Source organism: Peromyscus maniculatus, chromosome 8 (genome assembly GCF_049852395.1).
Source record: "Peromyscus maniculatus bairdii isolate BWxNUB_F1_BW_parent chromosome 8, HU_Pman_BW_mat_3.1, whole genome shotgun sequence".
Classification (NCBI taxonomy): Eukaryota; Metazoa; Chordata; class Mammalia; order Rodentia; family Cricetidae; genus Peromyscus; species Peromyscus maniculatus.
The window spans coordinates 17,398,675-17,426,644 of record NC_134859.1 but is presented as its reverse complement, the minus strand read 5'-3'; the positions used below and the strand labels follow the sequence as shown (position 1 = coordinate 17,426,644).

Here is a 27,970-nt window from a genome sequence, read left to right as displayed (position 1 = left end):
AACAGATTGAAAGCCCAAATGACTTTACTCATTCTTCTAAATACTGAGGTTTCAAGGAGGACCAAACTAATGATAATAAGAGTAATTCATAAAAATAGTAACAAATGTAATCCTCACAGAAGGCTTAGAGCAGAACTCCAGAAGGTCCATTTCAGTTAGTGCTTCATGTAACGATCTAGTCCCTTTTCCCCAGCCCCTTCCTTCTTATTTTTGGGACAGGATCTCACATAGCCTAGGCGGGTCTTAAACTCACTCTGTAGAGGTTGATGTTGCCCTTCTGAGCCTCCTGACTAGCTCCCAAGTGCTGGGGTTCTGGGCATGAATCACCATGCCTGGCTCACTGTCTTCAGGGTGGAGTTTCTAGCTCTGTTTCTTTTCTTTTTCTTTTTTTTTTTATATCTAATAATCTTATGTGAGCTTAAAAAACAAAAACAAGTGTGCCTGGGGGACTAGAGAGATGGCTCAGTGGTTAGGAGCCTTGGCTGGTCTTCCAGAGGACTCTGGCTCACAACCAGTGGTCCAACTTCTTTTGATGGAACCCTGAGGGCACCAGGCACACATATGGTGCAGAGACATACATGCAGGCAAATATCCAAATACATAAACCCAAACCCAAACCAACCAAACACAAAACCCCACAAAATCAAGTGTGGTGCACACACCTTTCATCCCAGCAACTGAGGAGGCAGAGGCCGGTGGATCTTTGTGAGTTCGAGGCCACCTGCTTCCAGTAATGAGTTCTGGGACAGTCAGAGCCATATAATAGAGAGATCTTGTCTCAAGAAACAAATCAAAATAAAAAAACAAAAACTTAATAAAAATATAAAGAAGTGTCTGTGCTCACACGGGCATCCATGAGGGAGAGGTAAAGATCTCCCGTTTCAAAAGTCCTTATCTATCCATCCATCCATCCATATCCATCTATCGTTTTTCAAGACAGGTTTTCTCTGTAACACCCCTGCTTGCCCTGGAACTCGCTCTGTAGACCAGGCCTTCCTCTTCCTCCGGAGTGCTGGGATTAAAGGCGTGCCCCACCAACCGTCCGTCTTGTTTGTTTCTCTTGACTGAGTTTTTACTTACATTTAGCACTCATACTTGCTGTCAGTGCTGTCTCAAAAAACCTCGAAGGGGAAAAACCTAGAAGGGCTTCTGCTCAAGCCTGCTCTGTACCATGTCCTTGCTGCCCGTGTGCTCTTGTGGGGTTCCTGGGAGGACAGTGCACACTCGGTCAGTTGTTAGACAAATGTCCACTGTCCCTGTCTGGTGATGCTCGGTGTCATGGAGTGAAGTCTTATCCCTCCTCTGTCTTATCCCATTCTCTGGCTTGCAGCAGGCGGTGACAGGCACCTCTCAGCTCCATGGAGGACAGCAGCTCTGTGATGTGCTTGTGGTTTCAGATGTGGGTGGCCCGTGTCCGCCTGCTGAGACTTATCTCCTGGATCAGGTAAGGGGCTTTGCAGTTCACGCGAGGAGAGTTGGCAGGAAAGTCGCCTCCTGGCTGGGGTTGCCTGCGACTCTCTATGGCCCTGAGAAGATGCACCTCAGAAGGTGAGTCTGTGTTTAGGGCTCCCCTCTTCTCAGATTAATGTGAGCTTCAGGAGGCAGAGAGGTACTGTGACCCCGGTGACGTGGGTGACAACCTCCTGCGACGTTGCCTAGTGCGCTGGTCTCGACCGTCTCCCAGAGGTGGCATCTTTGCAGAGATAATTATGAAATGGCAGACTGTGCGGTATTCAGGGCTGGGGTGGGGGTGAGGGTGAGGGCAGTGTGTCCATGCCCTGAAGCGACAGAGCGAAGGAGCAAGCTTGTCAGGACCATTGCTGATTGTGGAAAAAGGTTTGCTTCTCTGATTGAGCTGACTTTTGGGGGCAACAAAACCTAACAGCGTAGGCCCAGGGTTGGTAAAGTCCCTCTAAACCCCCAGATCTTTGGAAAGCTTCATGGTAGAGGAGGCTATGGGGGCAGTGCATGTGGGTGGGATTCCAGGTTAGCTCGGTGGGGTTGGGGTGGGGAGAGGAGGAGGGCGTGTGGTGTGTGGGTGAGCAGCATTCTGTTTCCGGGTTACTGGGCTTCAGGAGGCTGTTTTTCTGGGACTCCCCCTTTCTTCCCTAACTTGATCTTCCCAGGACGCTGATGCTCTTGGCTCGGCCTCCTAGGAGTAAACTATAACCTATGACTCCCACGATGGTGAAAAGTCCTGGATACCCCCAGGGGCAGGGTGGCTTTGGGAGGGCCTGGGAGGGCATTTTTGTGCAGGAGTTGGGCTGGTGCAAGAGGCGTGCATTATCAGGACCTCGCCCATCTGGTTTAATCAGCCTCGCTTGCAGGTGGCTTCGGGGAGGCCCCTGCCAGTGCAGGGCATAGGAGGCACTTCCTCACGAAGGCAGTGGGAGTAGCCGGGCACCATTTCCTCCCACCCACCCACCCTTCAAGTGCACAGTGTCAGTACATCTGCTTGAGCCCTGCCTTGGCCGGGACCTCTTGTTCAGGTGCTGAGAGACACAGCTAGCCGAGCCTGGGCACAGTTATCCCATCAGGCAAGGAAGCTAGGCTGGAAGGTGGGCAAGCACTCTAGGATGCAAAGAAGCCAGTTGGAGGGACGGAGTAAGAATGCCAGGAGAAGCTCCCTGGGCACCTCCCCACCAGCTTCCCGGTGCTATTCAGAGCTGCCACCCTTCTTTTCTCCCCTGGTACACCCACCACTTCTGGAGCCGGCCTTGTCTGAGTCCAGCCAAGTGTGCCGTGGATATCTGCTCCATTAGCTGTCCTTCCTGCCGGAAGTATGTGGGAGGGTGCTTCTGGGGGGCTTCCTTCTTGGCCCCTCATCTCGACTCCTTCCGGTCTGTCACTTGGTCCTCACCCACTTGGTCTGCTGGCGCCGTCCTTCCAGTTCTGACCATCCCCGCCAGCATCATCAGTGTCCTCACACGCCCTGTGCATGGCAGGATGCCCCCTGTGACAGAGAAGGTCCTTACACCCCAGGGGGGCAGTTCCCAAGGGGAAGCTGGATCCTGGGCCCACCCCAGCCCCATTTCCTGGCACAGCTTCCATATGCCACAGGCTCCTGCTGCTGATGGAGAGAGGGGGGTGTCCCCCTCCAGAGAGAAGACACTGCTGGACAAGGTTCACCTAAAGAGCAGCCTCCTTCCATTCGCCTCCATTTCTGTGGGCTTTGTGCGTGGGCAGGAGAATGGGGAGTTCCCCCGCCCCTGGTTAAGACAGAGAGCAGGGCCTGGGGAGATAACTCAGCTGGTAGGTGCATGCCTAGCGTGCACAAGGCCCTGGGTTCAATAGCCAGTACAGAGAAAAGAAAAGAAGAGACGGAGGGATGGTTTAGAGGTCTAGGGCACTTGCTGATGGCGGCGGTGGTGCACGCCTTTAATCCCAGCACTCAGGAGATAGAGACAGGCGGATCTCTGTGAATTTCAAGGCCAGTCTGTTTTAAAAAGTGAGTTCTAGGACAGTCAGAGCTGTTACACAGAGAAACCCTGTCTCGAGGGGAAATATAACCTGGAATGCAGTTTAGTGGTAGAGTATTGTAGTACCTCATGAGTGCATGTACACACACACACACACACACACACACACACACACACACAGAGCAGGGCTTGGCTGTGGCTTCTTGTAGAGTACTTACTTAGCTCTGTTCTTGACCACAACTGTATTGTTGTGATTAGTATCATTTTTTTTTTTTGAGACAGGGTCTTGCTCTGTAACCCTGCCTAGCTGATCTGGAACTCACTATGTCTCCCAGGTTGAACAGGATTCAAGATAATCATCCTGCCTCAACCTTTGGTGTTTTGCCTGCATGGATGCATGTCTGTGTGAGGGTGTCAGATCCCCTAGAATTGGAGTTATTGACAGCTGTGAGCTGCCATGTCGGTGCAGGAACTGAACCTGGGTCTTTGGAAGAGCAGCCAGTGTCCTTAACCGCTGAGCCATCTCTCCAGTCCCTATATACCTATATTTATATAGCTATATGGTTCTGTGCAGCAATAGGTAGAGGGAAAAACGCACTTGAAGGGAAGCTGGCTTGTGGCATGTGCCACACAGCACTGAGTAGCCCTGTGCCACTGGCCAGCTCCCATGCTGGTAGCCAACTCTGGTCAGGGAGGGTGGAGGGCAAATCCTGTACGGAGATCTTCTTCTGTGTCAAAGGCAGAGGCCAGTTTTTAGGACAACCTATCCATTGTAGTGGCCCAGAAAATCAGGGCAGGTAGGCCAACAGGGTCAGACTTGAATCTCAGAACATAGAAGAGGTGGGGCTTTAATCCAGTCTAATGACTCTAGCTTGTGTCAAGTTGACATAGAATTAACCAGGATAAACCCTGCCTCAAAATAAAAAGTGAAAAAGAGGACCTGGAATGCAGCTCAATGGTAGACCTATCAAAGTTCCTTGTGGGGGGCCGAAGAGATGGCTCAGCAGTTAAAAGCACTGACTACTTTTCCTGAGGACCCAGGTTCAATTCCCAGCACCCTCATGGCAGCTCACAACTGTCTGTAACTGCAGCTCCTGTGGACCCGAAACCCATGGCAAAACACCAAGGCACATAAAATAAAAATAAGTAAATTATTAAAAAAGTACCTTGTGCATGCAGACACACACACACGCACACACACATGCACATGCACACGCACACGCACACAGAGCAGGGCTTAGCTGTGGCTCCTTATAGAGTATTTAGCGAGCCCTTTTCTTGACCCTTGACCACAACTGTATTGTTGTTGCTGTTATTGGTATTAGTATTATCATTTTTTTGAGAGGCTGGGAGGCTAGGGCTATATCCTCACACCTGATGTGAAGGGCTGTGCTGGGCAGTGGTGGGGCCTCCACAGCAGGACCGTATGCCCGGGAGCATCCATTCCAAGATGGTGGGTGTTGGTTTCTCCAGGTTCTCACAGGTCCTGTAGCCTGGTGTGTATGGGTTGTGGTCAGACATTTTTGATCTGAGCCCAGCTCCTTTTCAGGGATCAGTGAGAGTTCAGTTGCCTCCCTCTGTCCTAAGCACCTGGCCCACGGTCTCTCTGTCGAGGAAGGGAGCCCTGCCAGTGATGTGTTCCAACATGTACTGGTAGCGCTGCGGGGACAGAGAGGTTTGTGATGTCCAAGACTTTGGCCTCGTTGGTGAGGTCAAGCCCCAGGACCCACACATTGCACTCAGAAAGTTCATGGATGGTGTGGCAGTTTGTGGGACCCCTTCCTAAAACAGGGGTCCAAGAGTCACATGCTAGGTTAGTCCCTGATCTTCCATCATTAGAAGGGTAGTGACCCCACCCTCCCCAAGTCGCCCAGTACACATGGAGGTTCCCTGTGCAGAGGAAATGTTCCCCACCCACACATCTGCACCGGGCCATTTCCAACCCTGGTGCACCTGCCTCTGTCCCTGGCTAGGAACGGGGTACGCTGGGCTGGAAGTCACTCTCCTCCTTCCTCCCAAGTCATCTGCTCACGGGTCAACCCGAGGCTGCAATGGGTGATCCTCTCCAGGGGTGGCAAGTTGTCCCTGAGGTCTGTGTCAGTTCTCAGCTGGGAGTTGTGGCAGCGCTGATCCTCCCCCAGGTTCTGTGAGTCTAGGATCCTGCTCTCATAGACCCTCGGAGCATTTGAGAATATGTGTCCAGCCTGGGCTACAGAGTGAGGTCCAGGAAAGGCCCAAAGCTACACAGAGAAACCCTGTCTCGAAAGAGAGAGAGAGAGAGAGAGAGAGAGAGAGAGAGAGAGAGAGAGAGAGAGAGAGAATATGTGTCTCGTCCCCACTTTGCCAGTGATCACCACGAGAGGTGACACACACTTTCCGGGGAGCTTAGTTCTCATGTCTTTGGTGACCCAGGTTGCAGGCTCCATCCCAGAGGAGGACAAAGCCTTAGTGAGTTTGTCTAGAGGTACAGACGGACGGGCAGACTGCTGGGTGGTGGGTTGGAGAAGTCTGTCTTGGGGTTGTGCAGACGGGCTACTGGGTGGGTGGGTCAGGGTGCTGCCTGCTGAGGTGATGCAGACTCCTGAAGGCCAGGACCGTGGGCTCTGAGCTTGTGTGCTTCCTTCTTCCTTATCACTCATCAGGCTTGTGTAACCAGGGTGGCCCTGCTTCCTGCTCAGGGGCTATCAGTGAGCCATCTGTAGATGTAAATGGTGACAGGGCCTCAGTAGGGTCTCATCCCTCCTCTCAGGAAGTCAGGCACTTTCTGAGAGGTAGCTTCTGGTCTCCATCCACTTCTGGCTCCTTGGGGATCCCAGGGCCCCAGGTCTTGCTCTTCTCAGGGGCTTCCCTTTGTGGGACGGCTGAGAACACCACATGACATACAGTTTGGAGAGAGCTGTCTGTTACCTAGACATCTGTTATCTTCCCTGTGTTCCCAGGGCAGAACTCTGGGAGAAGTCTATTTCTGGAGTAACAAATAAGTCACTGCACAGAGACTTGTCCTGTGACCCCGAGAAGAGCCCTGGTCCTCTATGTGGCTCCACTTCCGCATTGCGAATGGACAGTTGTGAGAACCTAGGCAAAGCTGGGCATAGTGGTGCATGCCTTTAATACCAGCATCCCAGCGCTCAAGAGGCAGAGGCTGGAGGATCTCTGTGAGTTCGAGGCCAGCCTGTCTACAGAGTGAGTTCCAGGACAGCCAGGGCTACATAGAGAGACCTCACCTCAAAACAAACAAACAAACAAACAAACAAACAAACAAACAAACATCCAAGGCAGAAAGTGCAGGTATTGCTGAGCCTAGGGCACCAGGCTGAGAGGGACGGCAGGTAAGTGTGGACATGCTGCTGTCAGAGCCTAGGATCCAGGAGATCTGAGTCTGAGGGAGCAGCTCAGTGCTGAAGGCACCAGTCCTCGGTGGGGTCAAGTGGCTTTCCTAAGCTTCAGTTAATCGGTGAAGCTGGCGAGCTGTGCCCAGTCCTGTCCACAGCACATGGTAACGGCATCTGCTGTGGGAAGCAGGCCTCCTACTGGGTGCCTAGCACAGGGGGTGCCTCCCACAGGGGACGCCTCCCACAGGGGTGCCTAACACAGGGGATGCCTCCCACAGGGGTGCCTAGCACAGGACGCTTCCCACAGGGGTGCCTAGCACAGGGACACCTCCCATGGGGTGTCTCCTACAGGGACACCTCCCACAGGGGTGCCTAGCACAGGGGTGCCTCCCACAGGGGGCGCCTTCCACAGGGGTGCCTAGCACAGGGGTGCCTCCCACAGGGACACCTCCCACAGGGGACGCCTCCCATGGGGTGCCTAGCACGGGCCCTACAGTTGAGTCTTTTGCAGGTTGGCCCTCGGAGAGGATGGCAGGGAAACAGGTCCTGGGCTCCTGGTTCCTGGTCTACACCTGCGTCAACTCTTGTGTCTGCTGGGGAGCCTCCGTCCCAGAGCCCGGAGCAGGTGAGCGTTGGGCACCATATCTCCCTGAGGTGGCCGGATAGAGAGTTAGGGACAAGCTGTCATCTGTGATAACCCAGAGAAAAGCACGGACCCAAACATTGCTGGAACCTGTCCTCTGGTGTCCACTATCTCCCACCCCACAAAGCTCTGAGGTCTGACTGGTCCTGGTACCATGGTCAAAACCCAGCCATTCCCAAGCCTCTTATTCTGCCCCGACACATTCTCTGGGGACTTTCTCTGGAGTCTGTCTGGTCAGATCCCCCCCACCTACCTCAGCTCTGCCTCGAGGCCCTACTGTGTGCTCCCACCATCCCCATCCCCAGGGACGCAGGCTGGGACATTCACCTGCCTCAGCAACAGTATTTTCAGGATTGACTGCTCCTGGTCGACTCCAGAGCTGGGCCTGGAACCCAGGGCCTGGCTCCTCTTTACCAGGTGAGGATGGAGGGCCAGGCTGCTTGGGGGAGGGTACAGGGTCCCCGTGGTGGCAGCACCCATGCTAACCCTCGGCCTTTCCAGTAACCAGATGACAGACATCAGGCACAGGTGCACCTTCTGGGACAGCGTGTGTACCCTCACGCTGCCTCCGGAGGAGGTGTTGGTGCCGACCGATAACTTCACCATCACTCTGCACCGGTGTGTCCTGGGGCAGGAGCAGGTCAGCCTGGTGGACTCACAGTTCCTGCCGCAGAGACATGGTGAGTGGGACAGCCCTGCCAGCAGTGGCCTTGCTGCGTGGCTCTGAGGTTGTGGCCTTGAGCCTTCGGCTCTGCCTGAGGATCCTTGCCAAGCAGGACATGAAGCAGATCGGACCCTGGAGAGGGGGCGTAATGGCTGCCGCAGGGCCAGGGTTCCGGCAAAGACATGAAAAGACATGGCCAGGTGGGGCTAGACACTACAGTCCGAGCTACTGGAAATGCACTTCGGTCAGAGCAGGAATTACTCCGGGAGGGCACCGGGAAGAACTTCCAGCAGCCAATTGTGAAGGAAATCACCTTGCTGCCAGGACTTAAGGAAGTCATTGACTGCCTTTCCCCAAGGGGCTTTCCTGAATTAGTCTTCGAATGAGGTCCCTGGCCTGAAGGAGCCCTGACCATGACTTCTTGGCGATGTTCTTGGTCCCAGTTCTGGCCATGCTGAGGGACCCAATGGTAGCCGCAGCCTCACTGGACCCTTCTTGTTTCAGTTAAACTGGACCCTCCCTCGGATCTGCAGAGCAATGTCAGCTCCGAGCGCTGTGTCCTGACCTGGAGCATAGATTTTGCTCTGGAGCCCTGGAGCACACTCCTCAGCTATGAGCTGGCCTTCAAGAAGCAGGAAGAGGCCTGGGAGGTAACAGGGTGGTAGCTCCCTGAGGTCTTCTCTCCTGGGACTGGCTAGAGTCAGGGGTGAGAACCGATGGAGTCAGAGTTAGATGTGCACGTGTGTGCTGTCTACATACAAGCCTATGCTTGTGTGTGTGTGTGTCTATGAACATAGTGTGTGAGTGTGCATGTTTGTACATGTGTGTTTGTATGTGTGTGAGTGTGTCTTTGCTCTAAGCTTATACGGGTGAATGCATACTGGATAGAGTGCACAAATGTGGTGAGTGTGTACCCATAGATGTGTCTAAATATGTGCAGGCGGGCTTGTTGGTACATGTGTGTCCATTCTTTGGGACCCTGCGCTCAGTCAAATGCCCCCAACTCTGCAGGAGGCCCGGCACAAGGACCGTATTGTTGGAGTGACCTGGCTCAGCCTTGAAGCCGTCGAACTGAATCCTGGTTCCATCTACGAGGCCAGACTGCGTGTCCAGATGACTTTGTTGGAGGATGGGGACACGGTAGAAGGGGAGTATCATAAGAGCCACTGGAGTGAGTGGAGCCAGCCAGTGTCCTTCCCTTCTCCCCGGAGATGGAGACAGGGTAGGTGCTGTGTGGTGGCTGCCTTGTCACGGCCGGGGCCGAGTCTCTGTTCCTTGGGTCCTTCTGCCTCTCCTCCATTTTATCAACCTACAGCCTTCCCCTTGTTTCTGAGATGTGTGAGGCTTCATAGCTAGTGGCCACCGTTAGGAGCAAGGGTGTTTAGGACTGCACACTGGCTGATACTTCTGTCTGAGGCTGGACAAGACCTGGGTTTCCTTTGCGAGTGTTGGGCTGACTATGTGCGGTGATGACCATCAACCATATGGCAGATGGGAAGGGAGGGGTGCAGATGAGATCACCCCAGGAACATCAGAGGTGTGACACAAACCCCAAGGTCCATCGTAGACCCCTTCTGCTTGACTCAGAGAACTAATGGTCACATTTTTTTCCCCCCATGTGGACTGAGGGGAACATCCTGGCACTGAGGCTGCTGACAGCCATGGACTCTTTCTGCCCCTAGGTCTCCTGCTCCCGTCCTGGCCGTGGTCGAATAGCATCCTGGTCACTGTGTCCATCTTTCTTCTGCTGACCGGCCTTATCCACCTTCTGTTCAAGCTGTCACCCAGGTAGGTAGGCCATGCATGTGGATATGAGTTTGAGTGTGTGTGTGTGTGTGTGTGTGTGTGTGTGTGTGTGAGAGAGAGAGAGAGAGAGAGAGAGAGAGAGAGAGAGAGAGAGAGAGAGAGAGAGAGAAAGAGAGAATGAGAATTGTGGACATGCATGTAAGTGTGCTGGGGTACACGGGTTTTAATACATGTGTGTGTGTGAGACTGGGGAACCACAGCTGCCTGTTGATGGCACAGATGTTATTCCTGGAGCTATTAGCTTCATCTGAGAGGGCACAGCTGGTTGCTTCCAGGCCCTGAACCCACCATTGGAGATCAGTCTGCAAAGGACACAGGCCATGGTGTAAATATGGGCGTTAACCAGAGAGGCTGCAGTGATCCACATGGGCTCCTGTTCTGGGATTTGTCCAGAGGTTTTATTTATTTATGGAGGCTAGGATGAAATGATAGGCATGTGCTGCTGTGCCTTGTAGCTCTTTGAGGCCAGGTTGGATGTAGGGGCTGGCATCTGTAGGGAGAAAGGAGTTCCAGTCTTGGCAGTGACCTTAAGCTTTCTGGGGTGTCACGTTGGGAAAGGCTTCTATCTGGGTCCCTTTGGTCCTGACTTTTCTATTTTGGCTTCAGGGTTGTGGGGGTCCCTGAACTTAAGTCCCTGTTCAGGACACCATCTGTGGGAGGCCAGCTCCCGCCTTTTAAAAGGGTTCCTATGAGGAGGAGAGAGGAATAAGAAACTTTCAGATAGAAAGATAGCAGAGAGGAGACAGAAACACAGGATAGTTTTGGGAGGGCCTGGATCAAAATCCACCGACCCCGTCTGGCTCTTCAAAAGGGCCTTTTATAAGAATGCCAAGGGGCGTGGCAAAAGACCTCCCCCTCGTTAGATCAAAGCATACCGCAGAGCCAAGTGCAGACCCCTCCACACACACCTGGTAACAACGCCCGTGGTCCAATCATTCCCCTGTGCAGCCCTGCTGGGAAAGGCAAGCTCAGATCTCACTAGGAAACCTCTGTGGGTCTCCACACAGGGTGAAGAGGATCATCTACCAGAATGTCCCCTCCCCGGCAGCCTTCTTCCATCCTCTCTACAGTGTGTACAACGGGGACTTCCAGGTGTGTGCAGGGGAGCGTCAGGGAGGCACTGCAGGGACAGATACGGCCTAGAAGTCTGCCCTGTGGAGCAGAGTTTGGGCTCCTTAGACTAGGGGGCATTAGCAAGCGTGGGGGCCTTGTCTATGCCCTGAGCCTCTTTTGTATATATAGTCGACTTACATTTGTACCCCATCTCTAATGGGCACATATTTTGCTGCATTTATGGGATGATGATACGGGTCAGCTTTCCGGAGCACAGCAGTGATGGACTGTGAGATAGATACGGGGGGCATTTTGTGGAGGCTCCTAGTCCCTCTGAGAGACAGCATTTTTTTGGGAGGCCCATCCCTCCAGTTGCTCCACGGAGGCTCCAGACTGTGTCTCTAGATTTGTGTGCCGCTGCATTTAGGGGGTGCCCATATCTGCCTCTGTTGGATGGCCCCGGAGAGCATTCTGGCATGACTTTGCTTTGTCTTTGGCGCCTGTCACATCTTTCCCATTCTTTTGGCTCCTGGTTCAGGCTGCCATAAGCCCGTGGCCTCAGCTGAGGGGGGCACTGGGGGGTCTAAAACAACTCAGCGTTTCACACGTGGGAGGAGGGTAGAGTGCGCTGGGCACCGGCCCTGCTTGGCTCTGGGAGTGCTTGGTAGCGCTTCCTGGAGAAGAAGATCTGGGCTGTGCAAGGGGAGGCGGCTGCTCCCCGAGTGAGTCCCGAACATGCTGCCTGAGCCTTTCTCCTACCCCCTGCTCTGATGCAGACCTGGACAGGGGCCCATAGAGCCGGACCACTACCAAGACAGAGTGGTGTCAGCACTCCATCAGGAGGCTCAGAGTCCAGCATCTGGGAGGCCGTCACAACGCTCACCTACAGTCCAGCATGCCCTGCGCCCTTTTCCAGCCTGGAGTGGGAAGGCACAGGCCCTGGCTTCCCAGGGCCCCCAAGCTTAGAGCATGTGCTGCCATCAGGGTGTCTGGAGTTGGAAGGACAGCCATCTGCCTACCTGCCCCAGGAGGTCTGGGCCCCTGTGGGCTCTGTCAGGCCCCCTCCTCTAGACTCAGACGGAGGAGGCAGCAACTATTGCATCTTGGACTGTTGTGAGGAGGGCCACCCCTCAGCATTGCCAGAACACACCCAGAGCCCTGGGCTCACACAGGCCCAGCCTGTGGCCTTTCCTGTGTCCAGCAGGGCCTGACACCTACCGAGGAATGTGAGCCTTTTCCTCTCTTTCCCCTCGGACGGCACCAGACTCAGCCTCAGCTGGATGCACCATTTCTGTTTTGGGAGGTGAACTAAAGATTCTGGGACTGACCCTCGGGTGGGCGTGGGACTCCAGAGAGGAGGCAGCCAGCCGTGCATTGGTCAGAGGCTGTGTGACAGATGAAAGCAGCAGGGCTGTACCTCACCGCTCTGCTCGGCCCTGTGGCGGGGAGGCCTCCACACTCAGTACCTCAGCATCAGGCTTCCCTCTCCCTCTTTCTGGCTTTGTCCCGGTCCTGAAAAGAGGGCGTGACAGGGTTAGCCTGGGCCAAGGGGACGCCGCTGAGACAACGTGAACAGGTGAAGTGTGTCCTTTTTCTGTCCCTTCCTGAAGTGCCTTCCCCACTAAGACTGAAAGTGATGTTTTTGACTGTTCCAGACGGTGGGTGGCTGCTGGGGTTGGGGAGAATGGCGGAGCTTTGAGGAAGTGGGGTTGTCCATCTCTGAGGTCAGCAGGATGGAGCCCCACTGAATGGTTCAAAGAAACCTTACCCATCTGTATGAATTACTTTTCTGTTGCTGTGGTAAGCCACCACGGCCAAAAGTGACTTACAGAAGAAAGAATTTATTTTGAGGTTCCAGAGGGATGGGAATACATCGCGGTGCAGAGGCGTGGCAGTGAGTGGTGGCGAGTGGCTGGCACAGCGGCAGGAGCAGGGAGCCGAGAGCTCACATCTTAACCAAAAGCATGAAGCAGAGCGGAAGCGACCTTTTATTCGCCAAGCAAGGCTCCACCTCCTGAAGGTTCCACAACCTCTCCAAACCATGCCACCAAATGAGGACCAAGTGTTCAAATGTCTGAGCCTATGGGGACGTTCTCATTCAAACCGCCACACGCCCTCCTGCCCCCAGCCTTCTGCTGTTCCTAGGAGGAAAACTGAAGCCAGGGCCACTCGATGGAGACTGTTCCTCAGCAGCTGTGGCCTGTGAGGGGCACCGATACCCCGCTGCCTTGTGGGGCGGTCCAGAGGGAAGGATGGGTAGACAGAATCTGACTGCTACTTTCCTAGGCCTGCCCTAACAGAGTGCCAGGGACCGGGTGGCTACTACTATAGATTCATTTTCTCTGAAGTTCAGGGGCCTGGAATGGAGATGCCAAGAAGGCCATGCTCCTCTTGGGGGGAAGGTTGGTTTCAAGTCTTGCTTCACATTTTCTTCCTTCTGAACAACCTCTTCCATACTGAGACTAGATGCTACCCCAGTGGCTGGCAGAGTCTGCCTCAGACCCTTGCGTGCAAGCAGAGATTGTGATCCAGTGGGCAGAAACTTAGGCTGAGCGGGTGGATAAGTTTGTACAGATTTGGGGCCTGAAGGCACTGACCGGTCAGGAGTCCTCCTGATACTTGGAGGTTTTTTTAAAGGGTAAGCATGGAAACAATGGTGTGAACTGTGAAGAGGATGTCTGAGGCCAGAACAGTGTGCAAAGGATAGCCAAACTCCTGCATGGTGGGCACGGGGAGTGGGTGGGCGCGGGGAGTGGGTGGGCGCGGGGAGTGGGCGGGCGCGGGCGGTGGGCGGGCGCGGGGAGTGGGCGGGCACGGGGAGTGGGCGGGCTCGGGGAGTGGGCGGGCTCGGGGCAGTGTTGTAGGGTCAGAGCTGGTGTTCCGGGAGTGCTCACAACGCTGACCCCAGAGAAAGTGTTGGCTCACAGGCTCATGCATGGCATGAGGGCCTCTACTCAGAACTGAGAGAAGCTGGAATCCCCTCCAGTTCGGTTCCCCGCCTCATCTGTGCTGGCATGCAGAGATGTTAAAACAAGGATCGGGTTATTTAGAATAAGTACTTCAGTGGAATAAAAATTTCAAAGAGGATATTTAAAATTTTATCTTTTAAATTTTATTTTTAAATGTATCTTTCATTTCAATAATTACCCTTTTTGTAGAGACACAGTATATACACCTACATAAATACTATTCTGGTCTTTACCATTCTTTTCTTCTTTTTATTTTTTTGGTTTTTTGAGACAGGGTTTACCTGTATAGCTCTGGCTGTCCTGGAACTCACTTTGTAGATCAGGCTATCCTCGAACTAAAGTTTGTGTGTTTTGTAGGTCATGGAATGACCTGTGAAAACAATTAAGGACTAATTTCACAAAAGGCTGCTTAAGATTCTGGACTCTGGGGCTTTTTATTACATTCCTGTAACATCGTTCCCATGACCATCGCAGCTCTTACAAAAAGAAGTAGGATGCTGTTGATGGAAGTAATTGTCACCGATTACTTCCAAGTATAGTAACTAACGCTGCAGTGGTTACTAGGCAGCCATGACACCATTGCCTGAGTGTGTGATTAGCATCTGTTACTTAGAAACTTGAAGAAAGATGGAAAAGCTTAATATCTGCGGCAGTCCACTCAAAATACAGAAGTAACAGCTCATTAGAAAGAGTCACTTTGCTAGTCATAGTGGGAGCACACCTTAATCCCAGCACCTGGGAAGCAGGGGCAGGGGCATCTCTGAGTTCAAGGCCTGGAGTTCCAGGACAGCTGGGGCTACACAAATAAACCCTGTCTTGAAAAAGCAAAACAAAAACAAAAACAAATAAACAAAAAACAAAGCCAAAGAAAAAAAACCCAAACCAAACAACAACAAAAACAAGATACTCCCAAAACAGAACAAAAACAAAAACCAAACAACAACAAAGACAAACCAACCAAACAAAAAACCCCAAAGAGGAAAGATTCGTTCTTATTTAATGAAAATGTACATAACCTGAATAAAGCATTTCAGAATCCACTGTGTGGTCTCTGTCGTATAGAGATGACAAATTCTCAGGAATGGCTCTTGTTTGGTTATAAAGATCTATGTGAGAGTGTTTTCCTCCCTGGTCCAAGAGCGAGGATATCGAGTAACCTGAGATACATAACACAGTCATTTTAGAGGTGAGCGTCTGCATAATTGTCTGATGTCTGTGATGATCTATTTCCATGGCAACTCATGGTAGCTGGAAAAGTTTAAGTGGTAAAGGTTTTTCTGGGCTGGGGATGTGGCTCTCAGGTAGAGTGCTTATCCAGCAGGTGAGGCTTATCTAGCAGGTTAGTACTGTAACAAAGTGTCCACATTCCTGCGTGTATGCTTTTCATCTCCAGTAGCAATTAGCTTCGGGTCTGAAGTGTGAGCAAAGGCTCGCCATACTCCTTACATCTTTGAATAAGTATTTTGTCTTTTTTTTTTTTTTTTTTTTTTTTTTGGTTTTTTTTTGAGACAGGGTTTCTCTTGTGTAGCTTTGCGCCTTTCCTGGAACTCACTTGGTAGCCCAGGCTGGCCTCGAACTCACAGAGATCCGCCTGCCTCTGCCTCCCAAGTGCTGGGATTAAAGGCGTGCGCCACCACCGCCCGGCAGTATTTTGTCTTATAAATATATATTTGCTTTTCTTTCATGTGTGCATTTGAAACCAAAGTCTTTTTATTTTTTTCATTAAAAAATATTTTGTGAATGGATGTTTTGTCTGCATGTATGTCTGTGAACCATGTTTGTGCAGTGCCCTCAGAGGCCAGAAGAGGGCATCAGGTCTCCCAAGGTGAGGCACTATGTGGGTGCTGGGAATCAAATCCTGGTCCTCTGGAAGAGCAGCTGGTGTCTCTAAACCAAGGAGTCATCTCTCCAGTCCCAAAGAGGCCTTTACAGTCAGTATAGCTATAAGAATTCTTTCCGAATGAACTGCGATGTCAGAAGGTTTACACTTTTGTTAAAGGTGTTGCCACACTCCTCCCGTTTGTAGGGTCCTCTCCAGTACAAATCCTGTGATGTTCTGTAAAACTGGAACACTTGCCACATTCCTAACACTTATGGGGTTTCCTCCAGCCTGAACTCCGATGTTTGCTAAGGACTGAACAGTAGCTAAAGGATTTTCACATTCTCTCATTTTGAGACAAGGTTTCTCTGTGTAGCCTTGACTGTCCTGGAACTTGCTCTGTAGACCAGGCTGGCCTCGAACTCAGACATCCACCTGCCTCTGTCTCCCAAGTGCTGGGATTGAAGGCCTGCATCACTACTGTCTGTCTAGATTTTCACATTCTTTACATCTGTGGAGTCTCTCTCTTGTGTGGACTCTTTGGTGTTTAATAAAGCATGAACAATATTAAAAACCTTTGCCATAGGCTGCAGAGATGGCTCAGTGGTTAAGAACAGTTGCTGTTCTTCTAGAGGACCTGGGTTTGATTCCCAGCACCCACATCAGGTAGCTCACAACTGTCTGTAACTCAAGCCCCAAGGACATCTGTCTCCCTCTTCTGGCCTCATCCATCATCCAGACACATGTGGAGTGTGCTCAAAACATACATACACATACACACACACACCACACACAGTAAAATAAAACATAAAAATAAAAAAAATTGCCAAGTTCTTTAAATTTGTATGGTTCCTCACTAGGTGAGTTTTCTTGTATTTTCTAAGGCTTGAACTGTGGTTAAAGGTTTTCCACATGTTTTACACCTGTGGCGTCTCTCTCCACTATGGATTTTATGTTGTTTATGATGTTATGAGTGTGAGCAAACGCTTTGCACACTCACTACATTCATAGGGTTTCTCTCCCATGTGAACTCTGTTGTCTAAGGCTTGTCCAGCAGGTAAAAGGTTATCACATCCTTTGCGTCTGTACGGCTTCTCTCCATATTAATTCTCTGTGTATATTGAGTAAGGGTTGAGCCATGACGAGTGACTTTGCCACGTTCTTTTCCTCTGTAGGGTTTCTCTGTGTATATTGAGTAAGGGTTGAGCCATGACGAGTGACTTTGCCACGTTCTTTTCCTCTGTAGGGTTTCTCTGTGTGTGGATTCTCTGCTGTCTTGTAAGCGCTGAACACCAGTCAGGGACTTGGCCACATACCTCGCATTTGTCTGGTTCTGTCTAGCGTGAACTCTTAGTAGGTTTGAACTTTGAAACAAAAGCTTTGTCCCAGTCTACCCTCTTGCAAGGCTGACCCTGAGTGTGAGCACATTAAAAAATAATAAGTTTTGATGGTTGATGAAAGATTTTTTTCTGTAGAGTTTCTTTGAAAAATAGTGTACTGATATTTAGTAGGATTTGGGCTGTTGTCAAAGTTGTTATAGATTCTGTTACATTGATAAGTATCCTTTGCAATATAAATATTCTTGCAATTATTTAGATTAGATCCATTAATTAAAGCTTTCCTGTTTTCTTTGCATGTGTATTGGATTTCCTGAGTATCCATATCTTGGAGAATCCACATCATTATTAATTTTTTGTTTTTATGTGTGTGGGTGTTCCGACTGCACGTATGTCTGTGCACCATGATCATGTAGTGCCTAAGGGGGCCAGAAGGGGGCGTCAGGTCCCCGGGAACTGGAGTTACAGACAGTTGTGAACCATTATGTGTAACATGAATCTTGGGATTAAAGGTGTGCGCCACCATGCTTGGATCTGTTCCCAGTGTGGCCTTGAACTCACAGAGATCCAGACGGATCTCTGCCTCCTGAGTGCTAGGATTAAGGGTGTGTGCCACCACTGCCTGACCTCTATGTCTAATCTAGTGCCTGGCTCTGTCCTTTGATCCTCAGATAAGTTTTTAGGGGTTCACAATATATCACCACAACTATGTGGGTGCTGGGAATCAAACCCCAGTCTTCTGGAAGAGCAGCAAGTGCTCTTAACTTCTGAGCCATCTCTCTAACCCCCTCCATCTGAGTTTTGGTGAACTGATAATGGGTGTGTAACAAATGTCCCATGTTTATTACGGTTGTTTATCTGGACACAGGAAAGACCCGGTGTGCTGACGGCAGGCTGAGAACTCTCCCCTGTTTCTGAATCTCTTGTCTACAGAAATGCTTGAGTGGAAGGTGATCTGATCCCAATGACACATTGTTCAAATTATTAGCTAAAGGGACTGGGGTCCTGTTATAGATTCCTGAAATTCCGTTTTAGAGGAAGAGTATGTTGCAAAAGCCACTGTGGTTATTTCCTTCTCCAAACATGGCCCATCAAAGCTAAACTGGCCAGATGTGAGCTTTTTTTCTAACATTTCCCGTTGTTGGTTCTATTAGCAGTGACACTTTGGCTCTGGTTAGCAGCCGGGCCTTGCTTATGCCCACCACGAAGGGAGTTTTGACCATCACGCTCACCTTCAGTGTGACCTGTCAAGGCCACACTGTTCCAGGTCTTTCCACCTCGGGAAGGGGTGTTCTGTGCTCTGTTCTTGAGAAAAGTCTTGGGCATGAGTAGGAGACAGGACTGAAAGACACTGAAGCCACAGATCATCGCACTCAGTAGGCGTGGACAGGTGCGGCCTTGTGTACACCAGGAGAAATCTCCGAGCTTCCCGTTTCCTCAGGAGCAGTGGAAGGGGAGGAACTCACACACAGCCGTGGCTCTCTGGGGTGGGGGTGGGGGTGGGGCGACTGCCCCTGTCTGCCCCAGCGCAAGGCAAGAAGAGATGACTGGCAGATTATGGGTGACCTGAGAATAGATCTGAGAGGCTCCAACAATCTCTAGATTAGATAAATGTTGGATGAAGGTAACCCAGAGAAATGGGGGGTCAAATAACTTGTTTCGAGGTTAAACAAATATTGATTTTGTTGAAAAATTGCCATATGCAGCATATTTAGAGTATATAAATGGTTAAAAAGCTAAATCTAGCCACTCAGCACTTGCTTTATATAGTTAACACCTGGTGCTTAGAACACTCTGCGTCCACTCTGTTAGCACGTCCCTTAAAAATGTTTCTTCTAGCCAGGTGGTGGTGATGCACACCTTTGATCCCAGCACTCGGGAGGTAGAGGCACATAGATATGTGAGTTTGAGGGCATCCTGGTCTACACAGTGAGTTCTAGGGCAGCTAAGGCTACACAAAGAAACCCTGTCTCAAAAAATTTGTGTGTACATGTGTGGGAGCCCGTTCTCGGGTTCCTCGTGGCTTTTCCCAGCAGGTCCGAATAGAGGATGATCAGGACCATGGGCCTGAGTGCAGGTGTCTGAGATGGTCTGCACTTGGCTGTGCTGGGGGAGGAGGTCTTTTGCTCCACCCCTTGGCATCTCTATAAAAACCCTGGGCCAGAGACAGTCAGGGCCCGTTGGAATAGGTTCGAGGCCCTCTCGAGGCTATCCTTTATTTTCTGTTTATCTCCGCAAGATTCTCCGCTATAAATCCTTCTATCTAATATTTCCTGCTGATTGCACTCAAGAAAACTCTGGGGAACTGTGGGGGTGGTGGGTAAATGCCCCATATGCATGTGTGTGTCCTGTGTTACAGAGGTGGGAAGAGGGAATCAGACCGTCTGGGTGCTGGGAGTATAACCCGGGTTCTCTGCAAGAGCAGTAAGTGCTCTCAACCACTGAGCCAACAGCTCCATTGCTTTGGTAATTTTTTTTTTTTTTTTTTGAGACAGGGTTTCTCTGTGTAGCTTTGCGCCTTTCCTGGAACTCACTTTGTAGACCAGGCTGGCCTCGAACTCACAGAGATCCGCCTGGCTCTGCCTCCCGAGTGCTGGGATTAAAGGCGTGCGCCACCGCTGCCTGGCTGGCATTCCATTCTTAATGCTTTGAGAAATTTCCATCTTATTATCCTTAACTTTCCTTATGGGAGGTCCTGCTGATCGGTTTTCAAAAGCGCAAATGTTAATGGGAGGTAACAGCATCCACAGAAGCCGAGAGTCACGATAGAACGGAACAGCGGCGGCGACAAGGAAACACTAGAGACCGGTCAGTAGGACACCAAGGTTCATGGATTACTTAAAGAATTACAAATAACCATTTGAAAGATGCTCAAGGAGCTGAAACACAGAAAACTGAACAAAACGAAGACTCTAAACAAGGAAATAAACAGTAAATAGAAACAAGCAGGAATTAATTGTACAGGCAACGTGTCAGTGAGAAGTAATGGAGAAGAAATGGGAAATGAGATGGAGAAAATAAAAATGCAAGAGCCTTGGGCTTTCGAGATGGTCCCGCAGTTAAGAGAACTTACTGTTCTTGCAGAGGACACAGGTTTGATTCCTATCACTCACATCGTCTGCTAACAACTTCCTGTATCCTGCCCCAGAGAGATCTGATGCTTCTGGCCTCTGTGGGGTCTGCTCTCACGTGTGCAGACCACTTCCGTCTTAATTACTGTTCTATTGCTGTGAAGAGACCAAGGCAACACTTACAAAGGAGAGCATTTAATTAGGGGCTTGCTTACATTGGCTTAGACCAGTGCTTCTCAACCTTCCTAACGCTGCCACCCTTGAATACAGTCCCTCATGTTATGGTGACCCCCAACCATAAAATTATTTTCATTGCTACTTCATAGCTGTAATTTTGCTATTGTTGTGACTCATAATGTAAATACCTGTGTTTTCTGATAGTCTTAGATGACCCCCACGAAAGAGTCATTTGACCCACAAAGGGGTCTCAACCCACAGGTTGAGAACCACTGGTTTAGAGGTTTAGTCCATGATCATCATGGCAGGAAGCAGACAGGCATGGTGCTGGAGCAGTAGCTGAGAGCTTTACATCCTGATCTGCAGGCAGCAGGCAGAAAGAGACATTGGTCTTGGCGTGGACTTTTGAAACCTCAAAGCCAACCTCAGTGACACACTTCCTTCAACAAGGCCACACCTACTCCAACAAGGCCACACTTCCTAGATTTTCCCAAACGGTTCTATGCCCTGGTGACTAATCACTCACGTGTATGAGTCTGTGTGGGTCATTTTCATTCAAACCACACTCCCCGCCTCCCCACATAACTAAAACTAAACTAAAATCTGAAGAAATTCAAGGAGATCAATTATCTGTAGCTAATTTAAAGACAGATGCGAAATGAGGCAGAGGCATATTATATCTACGGTTCCACAAGTCACAGTCAGGGAGAGGGTCTTGACGTGTCCCAGGCCATGGACACACACACACACACACACACACACACACACGCACACACGCACACGCATTAACAAGAGGACTGGAGAGATGGCTCACAGTTAGGAGCACGGGCTGGCTGCTGCTTTTCTCACGGGCGCCCACACGGTGGCTCCTAGCCGTCTGGAACTGCAGTCCCAGGAGACCTGAGCCTCCTTTTGGTTTCCACCGGCACCAGGCCTGCTCATAGAGCACAGTCGCACAGAGAGGAAAAACACCCACACACTGCAAGAAATCTGCCCTCCTCTTCTCCTTCCCTCCTCCTCAAGTGGGCCCCTGACTTGACTTCTCACCATGTCTTCTCACAAGACTTTCAGAATCAAGTGATTCCCCGGCCAAGAAACAAAAGCAAATCATCCTGTTCCTCAGTGGATTCGGATGAAAACTGGTAACAAAATCAGGTACAACTCCAAGAGAAGACACTGAGAACAAAGGAGAACAAAGCTGGGTCTGTAAGGATTCACACAATGGCAAAACTGAGATTTTATATTGAATTGTGGGTCATCGAGCAACCCTATCATTTTAACCCGGACACTTGGTCGTGTTTAAGTTGGAGGAGGGTTTGTCCAGTAATAAAATGTAGAACCTTTTAAACTGCTTTAAAAAAAAGAAAGAAAGAAAGAAAGAAAGAAAGAAAGAAAGAAAGAAAGAAAGAAAGAAAGAAAGAAAGAGAAATTTGCCCAATTGCACAAAACTCATGAGTATATTTTGAGATGATGTTGTTTGTGGGGTTTTAAAAATAACACTATTGAGACACGTTTAAGGGGAAATTTTTTCCCATCTTTTTCTTTTTATCTATCATTTGTTTGGAAGTATAATTTCTAATTTTAATATACTTGGTAAAATATTATTTTTGCTTGAAAATGAAGTAATGAAATACATGTTTGTGATCCGGGGGTAGACTGAAATGAAAACCCACAGCAGGGCGGCCCATCTCGAACAGTCAAGTCACAGAGCCTGTTCCTCAGCCCTGAAGGGAGATCCTTCGTTCTCTGAGCAGAGGAGCTAAACAATGGGTTTCATATCAGACACAATGGTGTACTCACGTTATGACGGCGAGAAAACAATTCAGAGGGAAGCCAGAGAGAGAGAGAGAGAGAGAGAGAGAGAGAGAGAGAGAGAGAGAGAGAGAGAGAGAAAAGAAGAAGAAGAAGAAGAAGAAGAAGAAGAAGAAGAAGAAGAAGAAGAAGAAGAAGAAGAAGAAGAAGGAAGAAGACAGACAGACAGACAGACAGAGAGAGAAGACAGACAGACAGACAGACAGACAGACAGACACACACACACACACACACACACACACACACACACACACACACACACAGAGCGCTTTAACCAGAGGACGAAGTTCTCAGCTGTCACACAGTGACGTCACTGTACATAGGACCATAGGACACATCACTGCTGTGACGCCAGTGGCCAGGATAAAGGGAAATAAAAGTGTATTGTGAACTTGAAGCTGTGGGGCGCCTTGGTTTGCACTGCCCGTGGTATTAAGCAGATGCTTGTTACCATTCTCTCTGCTCTTTACATGCGTCTCTTAGTTACATTTCCATCCCGTGGACTTGCCGTGAGACCTCCTGACTGTGGACCCTTTGTTCGCCGTGCGTCATGGCTTTATTTCACTGGCGGTCCCTACGCTTTGCAATGTGTCTACACCGTTCTTAAAATCTGTGGAAGTTTCAACCACTGTTTTTTTTTTCCTAGAATTCCTGACCCCCTTTTCCTCTTCCTTTCTGGAATTTATATAATTAAGCAATTTTTATTTATCCTGTGTAAATTTCATCCATATAGACAAAGTATTTGATTATATCAACTCCCCACTAACCCCCGCAAGTCCCCATGGGACCCCCAACCTGCCCCCTCCTAATTTCATCTCTGTTTTGCATTGATTATTAATATCTCCCTGAGTTCATTTAGTGCTGACTGTGCACACAAGTGTGTGGCCGCTGCCTGGGGCCCGGGCCACCTCTCATAGCCACATCCACAAAGAAATGACTCCCTTTCCCAACAGTACCAGCTGCCATACAGGCCTCCTCCTCCATCCCTGCTGGGATTTTTGTTTGTTTATTTTTCATTTTTATATCCCAACCAAAGTTTCCTCTCCCTCCCCTCTTCCCAATTCCTTTCTCCACCTCCCCTCACACACACCCAATTCCACTCCTCCTCCAATGTTTCTCTTCAGAGGCAGCTCTACTGGGTTTTTTTGTTTGTTTGCTTTTTTGTTGTTGTTGCTGTTTTGTTTTGAGACAAAGGCATGGGCTACCACGGCTGGTAGGATTTTTTTTTTTTTTAAGTTGACATAATTCACTTTGTTTTTCTTGTATAAAAACTCTTATGTGGCCGGGCTGTGGTGGCACTTGGGAGGCAGTAGCAAGTGGATCTCTGAGTTCGAGGCCAGCCTGGTCTACTGAGTGAGTTTCAGGACAGCCAAGGGTACATAGAGAAACCCTGTCTTGAAAAAAAAAACTAAACAAACAAACAAACAAACAAACAAAAAAACCAAACAAAACCAAAAAAAAAAAAACAAAAAACAAAACAAAACAACCAACCAACCAAACAAAAAACCCTTATGTGGTGGCCACAGCTGGAGTCTGGGTCCTCTGAGCAGAGACTCTGGTGTGGATTTTCACAAGGTGGTCAGTGAATTCCTGATGAGGAGACTTGGTGAATACGGTTTCTTTCCAGAGGTCGGGGGTCAGGTAGCTGTAGGACTTGGAGATGGCATCAAAGGTGACTTTGGCAAAGTTGCCCAGGGTGGCAGTGCAGCCCCTGGCTGACGTGTAGCAGTCATCAGTACCGGGCATCATGAGCACCTTCTTGGGCACAGGAGCAGAGACGATGCCAGTGCCCCTGGGGGCAGGGATGAGACGCACCAACACAGAGCCACAGCGGCCTGTCACTTTGCACGGGACAGTGTGGGGCTTGCCAATCTTGTTCCCCCAGTAGCCTCCCGCACAGGGACAATGGACAGCTTGGCCAAGATGATGGCCCCTCGGATGGCAGTGGCTACTTTCTTGGAGCACTTCACACCAAGACCAACATGACCACTGTAGTCCCCAATAGTGACAAAAGCCTTGAACCTGGTCCGCTGGCCAGCCCGAGTCTGCTTCTGCACTGGCATGATCTTTAGAACCTCATCCTTTAGGGATGGACCCAGGAAAAAGTCAATGATCTTGGATTCCTTAATGGAGAGGGAGAACGGGTAGATCTCCAGGGACTTGGTTTTTATGTCCTCCACCAGGTGCCCCAGCTTGGTGACGGGGATCCATCTTTGTCCTCAGCTTTACTTCCAGAAGCCCGGCGGCCTCAACTGCAGCCCCAGCATTGACCATGACCACAGCCCCTAAGACTACCACCAAATCCTCTGTGGGAGCCACCATGGCCTCCTCATTCTGTGCCCCCATCCTCCAGGCCCTCCTGAAGCACAGGCGCCATCCGCCATTTGGTGTCTTCTGAAGAAGGAGCCCCCGCTGGAATTTTGACTTCCTTGACCCTGTGACGACCTTGTGCAGATGAGCAAGGCTGCTGTGAGTCGATGTGTGCAGTGGTGACATGGAGCACCAGCAGGTGGTCCTTCAGTGACAGGGTCCTGAGAGAGGGAGAGAGGACCAGGGGATGAGAAACAGGACAGGAACGTGTAGGATCTTGCACAAGCCGATTGCTCCCGAGAACAGGGCACTAAGAAGTACGGCATCTTGTACATGGTTTGCAGGGGGGAAATGGGACAGAGTCAGCAGAAAGCTATCCTGCAATGGGATGAAGTCCACAGATCAATCAAGCAGCATTGCATGAAAGGGACACAGGGTTTCTCAAGTGTGCCATAGACTGAGCACACAGCAGTCTTGGGACTGATAACTCTAGTCTCTTCAGGGGGAACATCACGTTTCCACGAATTGAAACCTTAACTCCTTCAGACCCTGTCCTCAGTCCCACACCGGACCTTGCCAAGTTGACCTTGGAGAGGACACAGAACTCTGGTTTCCATGTCCTTATATCAGGGCCTCTGAGAAAGCCTTGGGGCAGCCAGGCTGCTGGCACAACAGCCGTGCCATGACCAGAGGCGGTGTTTAGCAGCTCTCCTCATCTGGCTGCTACACTCTGCCCTGCCCCTCCTTCTCCCCCGAGGCTTGGTTCAGGGGAGGTTGGCATAGCACTCACACTCACAGCCACTGTTCTTGGCACTCTGATTAGCTATAAGTCTCTACATTACCCCTACCCACTGCAATAAGACGTTCCTTTGATTGACAGCAGCAATATATGGGTACACACATAAACATTTACGAGGGAATTTGACAGGGTGACCATTCAGTGAAACACCACCAGAAAGTTCCCCCAGCAATCATGGTTTCCCAGCCATAGGCTTTTGATGAGATTTGCATTACCAGACATAAAAAAATCCCTACTGTGAAGCAGGCCTTAAGTGAAACCAACCATCTTGCCACCATTGCCCCGATGGCATATCATACCTAGCAGTTTGATATTGACTTCTGTGTCCTGTAATCTAGGTGTATGGTATCTTCAGCAACAGGGTCTCATCATTCAGTTATGGGGGGGCAACCACGAGAAATGGCAACAGTGTTTATTGTTTTGAGTGCTTCTGGGGTCTCCCTGCCCAATGGTTGGGATTGGTAGGGAGGTATCCTGTGTCCGACATGGATTTTCACTTAATAACCCATGTCTTCTGGGGGCCCTGTTGTCCGCTCAGTGCAGGGTACCTGTGTTCGAACTCATTTTTGATACTATATTTTTAAAAAATTAGCTTACAAACTAGTGGATTCCCATAAGGATTCTTTGTACACCCTTAGTTTTGGTGTCCCAATCCTTACCCGCTCCACTCCCATCCCTCCAGCCCCCTTCCTATTGAAACCTTTAACCCCAAGCATCCTCCCTCAACATACCTTCATGTCCCCGGGTTCTCCTGTCTCCTCTAATCACATCTTTTACTTGAGTTTCAAGATTGTAGACTTTCATATGGACTTTTCCAAAAGTAGAGCATGCTCCACGAATGTGCATGTAAATTCTCTGCATCATTTCAGTTTTAGCAAATGTGCTGCTGAAGTGAGCAGCACACAGTCCCGTAATTTTGTAGTTCTCTGCTTCCAGATGACATGGCAGGACTGAGGGGCTTCCAGGCTCCCATCTCCTTCTCTGCCTTGACGCTTTCAACGATGGCAGCTGCGGAGCCTGAACTTCTCAGTTCAGTTCTGGATTTACGGTTCAGTAGTTATTTTGGCTCTTTGTAATGTTGTCCTTTTTTTCTTTTTCTTTTCCAGACAGGGTTTTTCTGTGTAGCCCTGACTGTCCTAGAACTTGCTCTGTAGACTAGGCTGGCCTTGAACGTCACGATCTACCTGCTCTGCCTCCTGAGTGCCAGGTTTAAAGGTGTGCATCACTACTGCCCAACGTCTATTTCTTATTAACAGCATGGGCTTCTTGATTTTGTTAGATACATAATTATGTTTTTTAAAAATTTATTGCGCATCTCAGAATGATTATTCTGAATTCTTTGTCAGGTAATCTATAACTTAATGTGTTTCAAAAATTTTTTGAGACACTAATTTTTTTCCTACTTAAATCACTTTAAAAATGAAATCAAACAAAAACCCTCATTTTAGGAGGTAGACAATATCTAAAAATCAAATCATGAAAATGGAAATATGGCTCAGTGGTTAAAAGAGCTTGCTACTCTGGCAGAGGACCCAGGTTTGGTTCTTATCACCCACATAGCAGCTCACAACTGCCCATAACTCCAGTTTCGGGGACCAGACACCCTCTTCTGATCTCTGTGGCACCAGGCGTTACCTGTGGTTCACAGACATACAGGCAGGCAGAACACTCATACATGTAAAAACCTCCACATCATGTTGGTGTACGTAATCAATCAAAACACTTGTTATTCTGATATTTAAATACCCTAAATAACATTTGTAAGAAGTAAGTCCTAGATGCTCTTGGCTCTCACAATAGATAACTTTCTTATTCCAGTTATATAAAGTGGTGTTCCTGGTTGGCAATTGCGATTCTTTTTATTTGTTTAGGTATTTTAACTGTTTTGTCACATTAATGTGTTTGGGGTAAGTTTCTGGATGGTTATTTTTTTCCGTTCAGCTCAGGATAAGTCGTGTGCGTGTATGTGCATATAATTAAAGGCTAGTAACTTTTTGTTGATATTTGGACATCTCTGATTTAACAAACAGTTTTTATTGTCCTTTACACTAGGGAAGCCATTTACAAATCATGCAAGAGATTCTAGGGACCCACAAATTCTTGGTGAATTTGGGTCTTCTTTACATTTCTCCTGGTTCAGCCTTTTAAATATTCAGCGCATGAGCTCTGTCTCCCTCTAGTGTTCCACTGTGGTAATGCAGCCTCCTGGGCCTTGTGGAGAGATCTGAGCTCCTGGCCCTGAAGCCGCCAATTGAGCTCTTTCAGGGGCTCAATTGTGTAGAGAAAGAAACAAGTCTCCCCACACTCCCCAAGTCCAGGGCATTGACTGAACGTCACACCCCTATTTCTGTTCCAAGGAAGGAGCTGCGAGGTGGAGCCTCTGTCTGCTCGCTAGAAGAGGAGACTAGTGCACAAATGCAAGGAACTTTCGACGCCCTTCCTGGCTCTGGGGTGCTTCGCCTTGTTCATTTCGTTTTTAAAATTTACGTTTTTGGGGATTTCACATATGAGTCCACTGTATTTACACCACTTCCATCCCTCCTTCCTCCTTCACCTCCTTGCTTACCCACAACCCCCTCTAGGGTTAGTGACCGAGTACATTTAATGTTGCTGGTGTGTACATACGTTTAGGACTGACCGCTCAGGGCGGGGAAACCTACCCGGGGCTTGTCCCTTCCTCAGCAGCCAGTGACTGCCTGCAGCATTTCATCTACACCCTCTCAATTTTTCTGGCACTTTAAAAAATGAAATTCATCCTG

At 49.7% G+C, this 27,970-nt stretch overlaps 1 protein-coding gene and 2 pseudogenes across 1 annotated transcript; 2 read left to right on the top strand and 1 right to left on the bottom strand.

Annotated features, from left to right (window-relative positions):
- The first annotated feature begins 1,019 nt into the window (after window positions 1-1,019).
- Window positions 1,020-13,645, top strand: Il9r (interleukin 9 receptor). The gene is made up of 9 exons (XM_006978858.4): window positions 1,020-1,548; window positions 7,263-7,376; window positions 7,700-7,811; window positions 7,896-8,074; window positions 8,563-8,708; window positions 9,070-9,280; window positions 9,741-9,846; window positions 10,872-10,956; window positions 11,694-13,645. Exons 1-9 carry the CDS (start codon window positions 1,521-1,523, stop codon window positions 12,126-12,128), a joined length of 1,416 nt encoding a protein of 471 aa, XP_006978920.2. The 5' UTR covers window positions 1,020-1,520; the 3' UTR covers window positions 12,129-13,645.
- A 7,693-nt stretch (window positions 13,646-21,338) lies between these two features.
- On the top strand, window positions 21,339-21,500 carry LOC102906607 (large ribosomal subunit protein eL39 pseudogene; annotated as a pseudogene).
- A 2,111-nt stretch (window positions 21,501-23,611) lies between these two features.
- On the bottom strand, window positions 23,612-24,486 carry LOC102906915 (small ribosomal subunit protein uS5-like; annotated as a pseudogene).
- Between the last annotated feature and the right edge of the window lie 3,484 nt (window positions 24,487-27,970).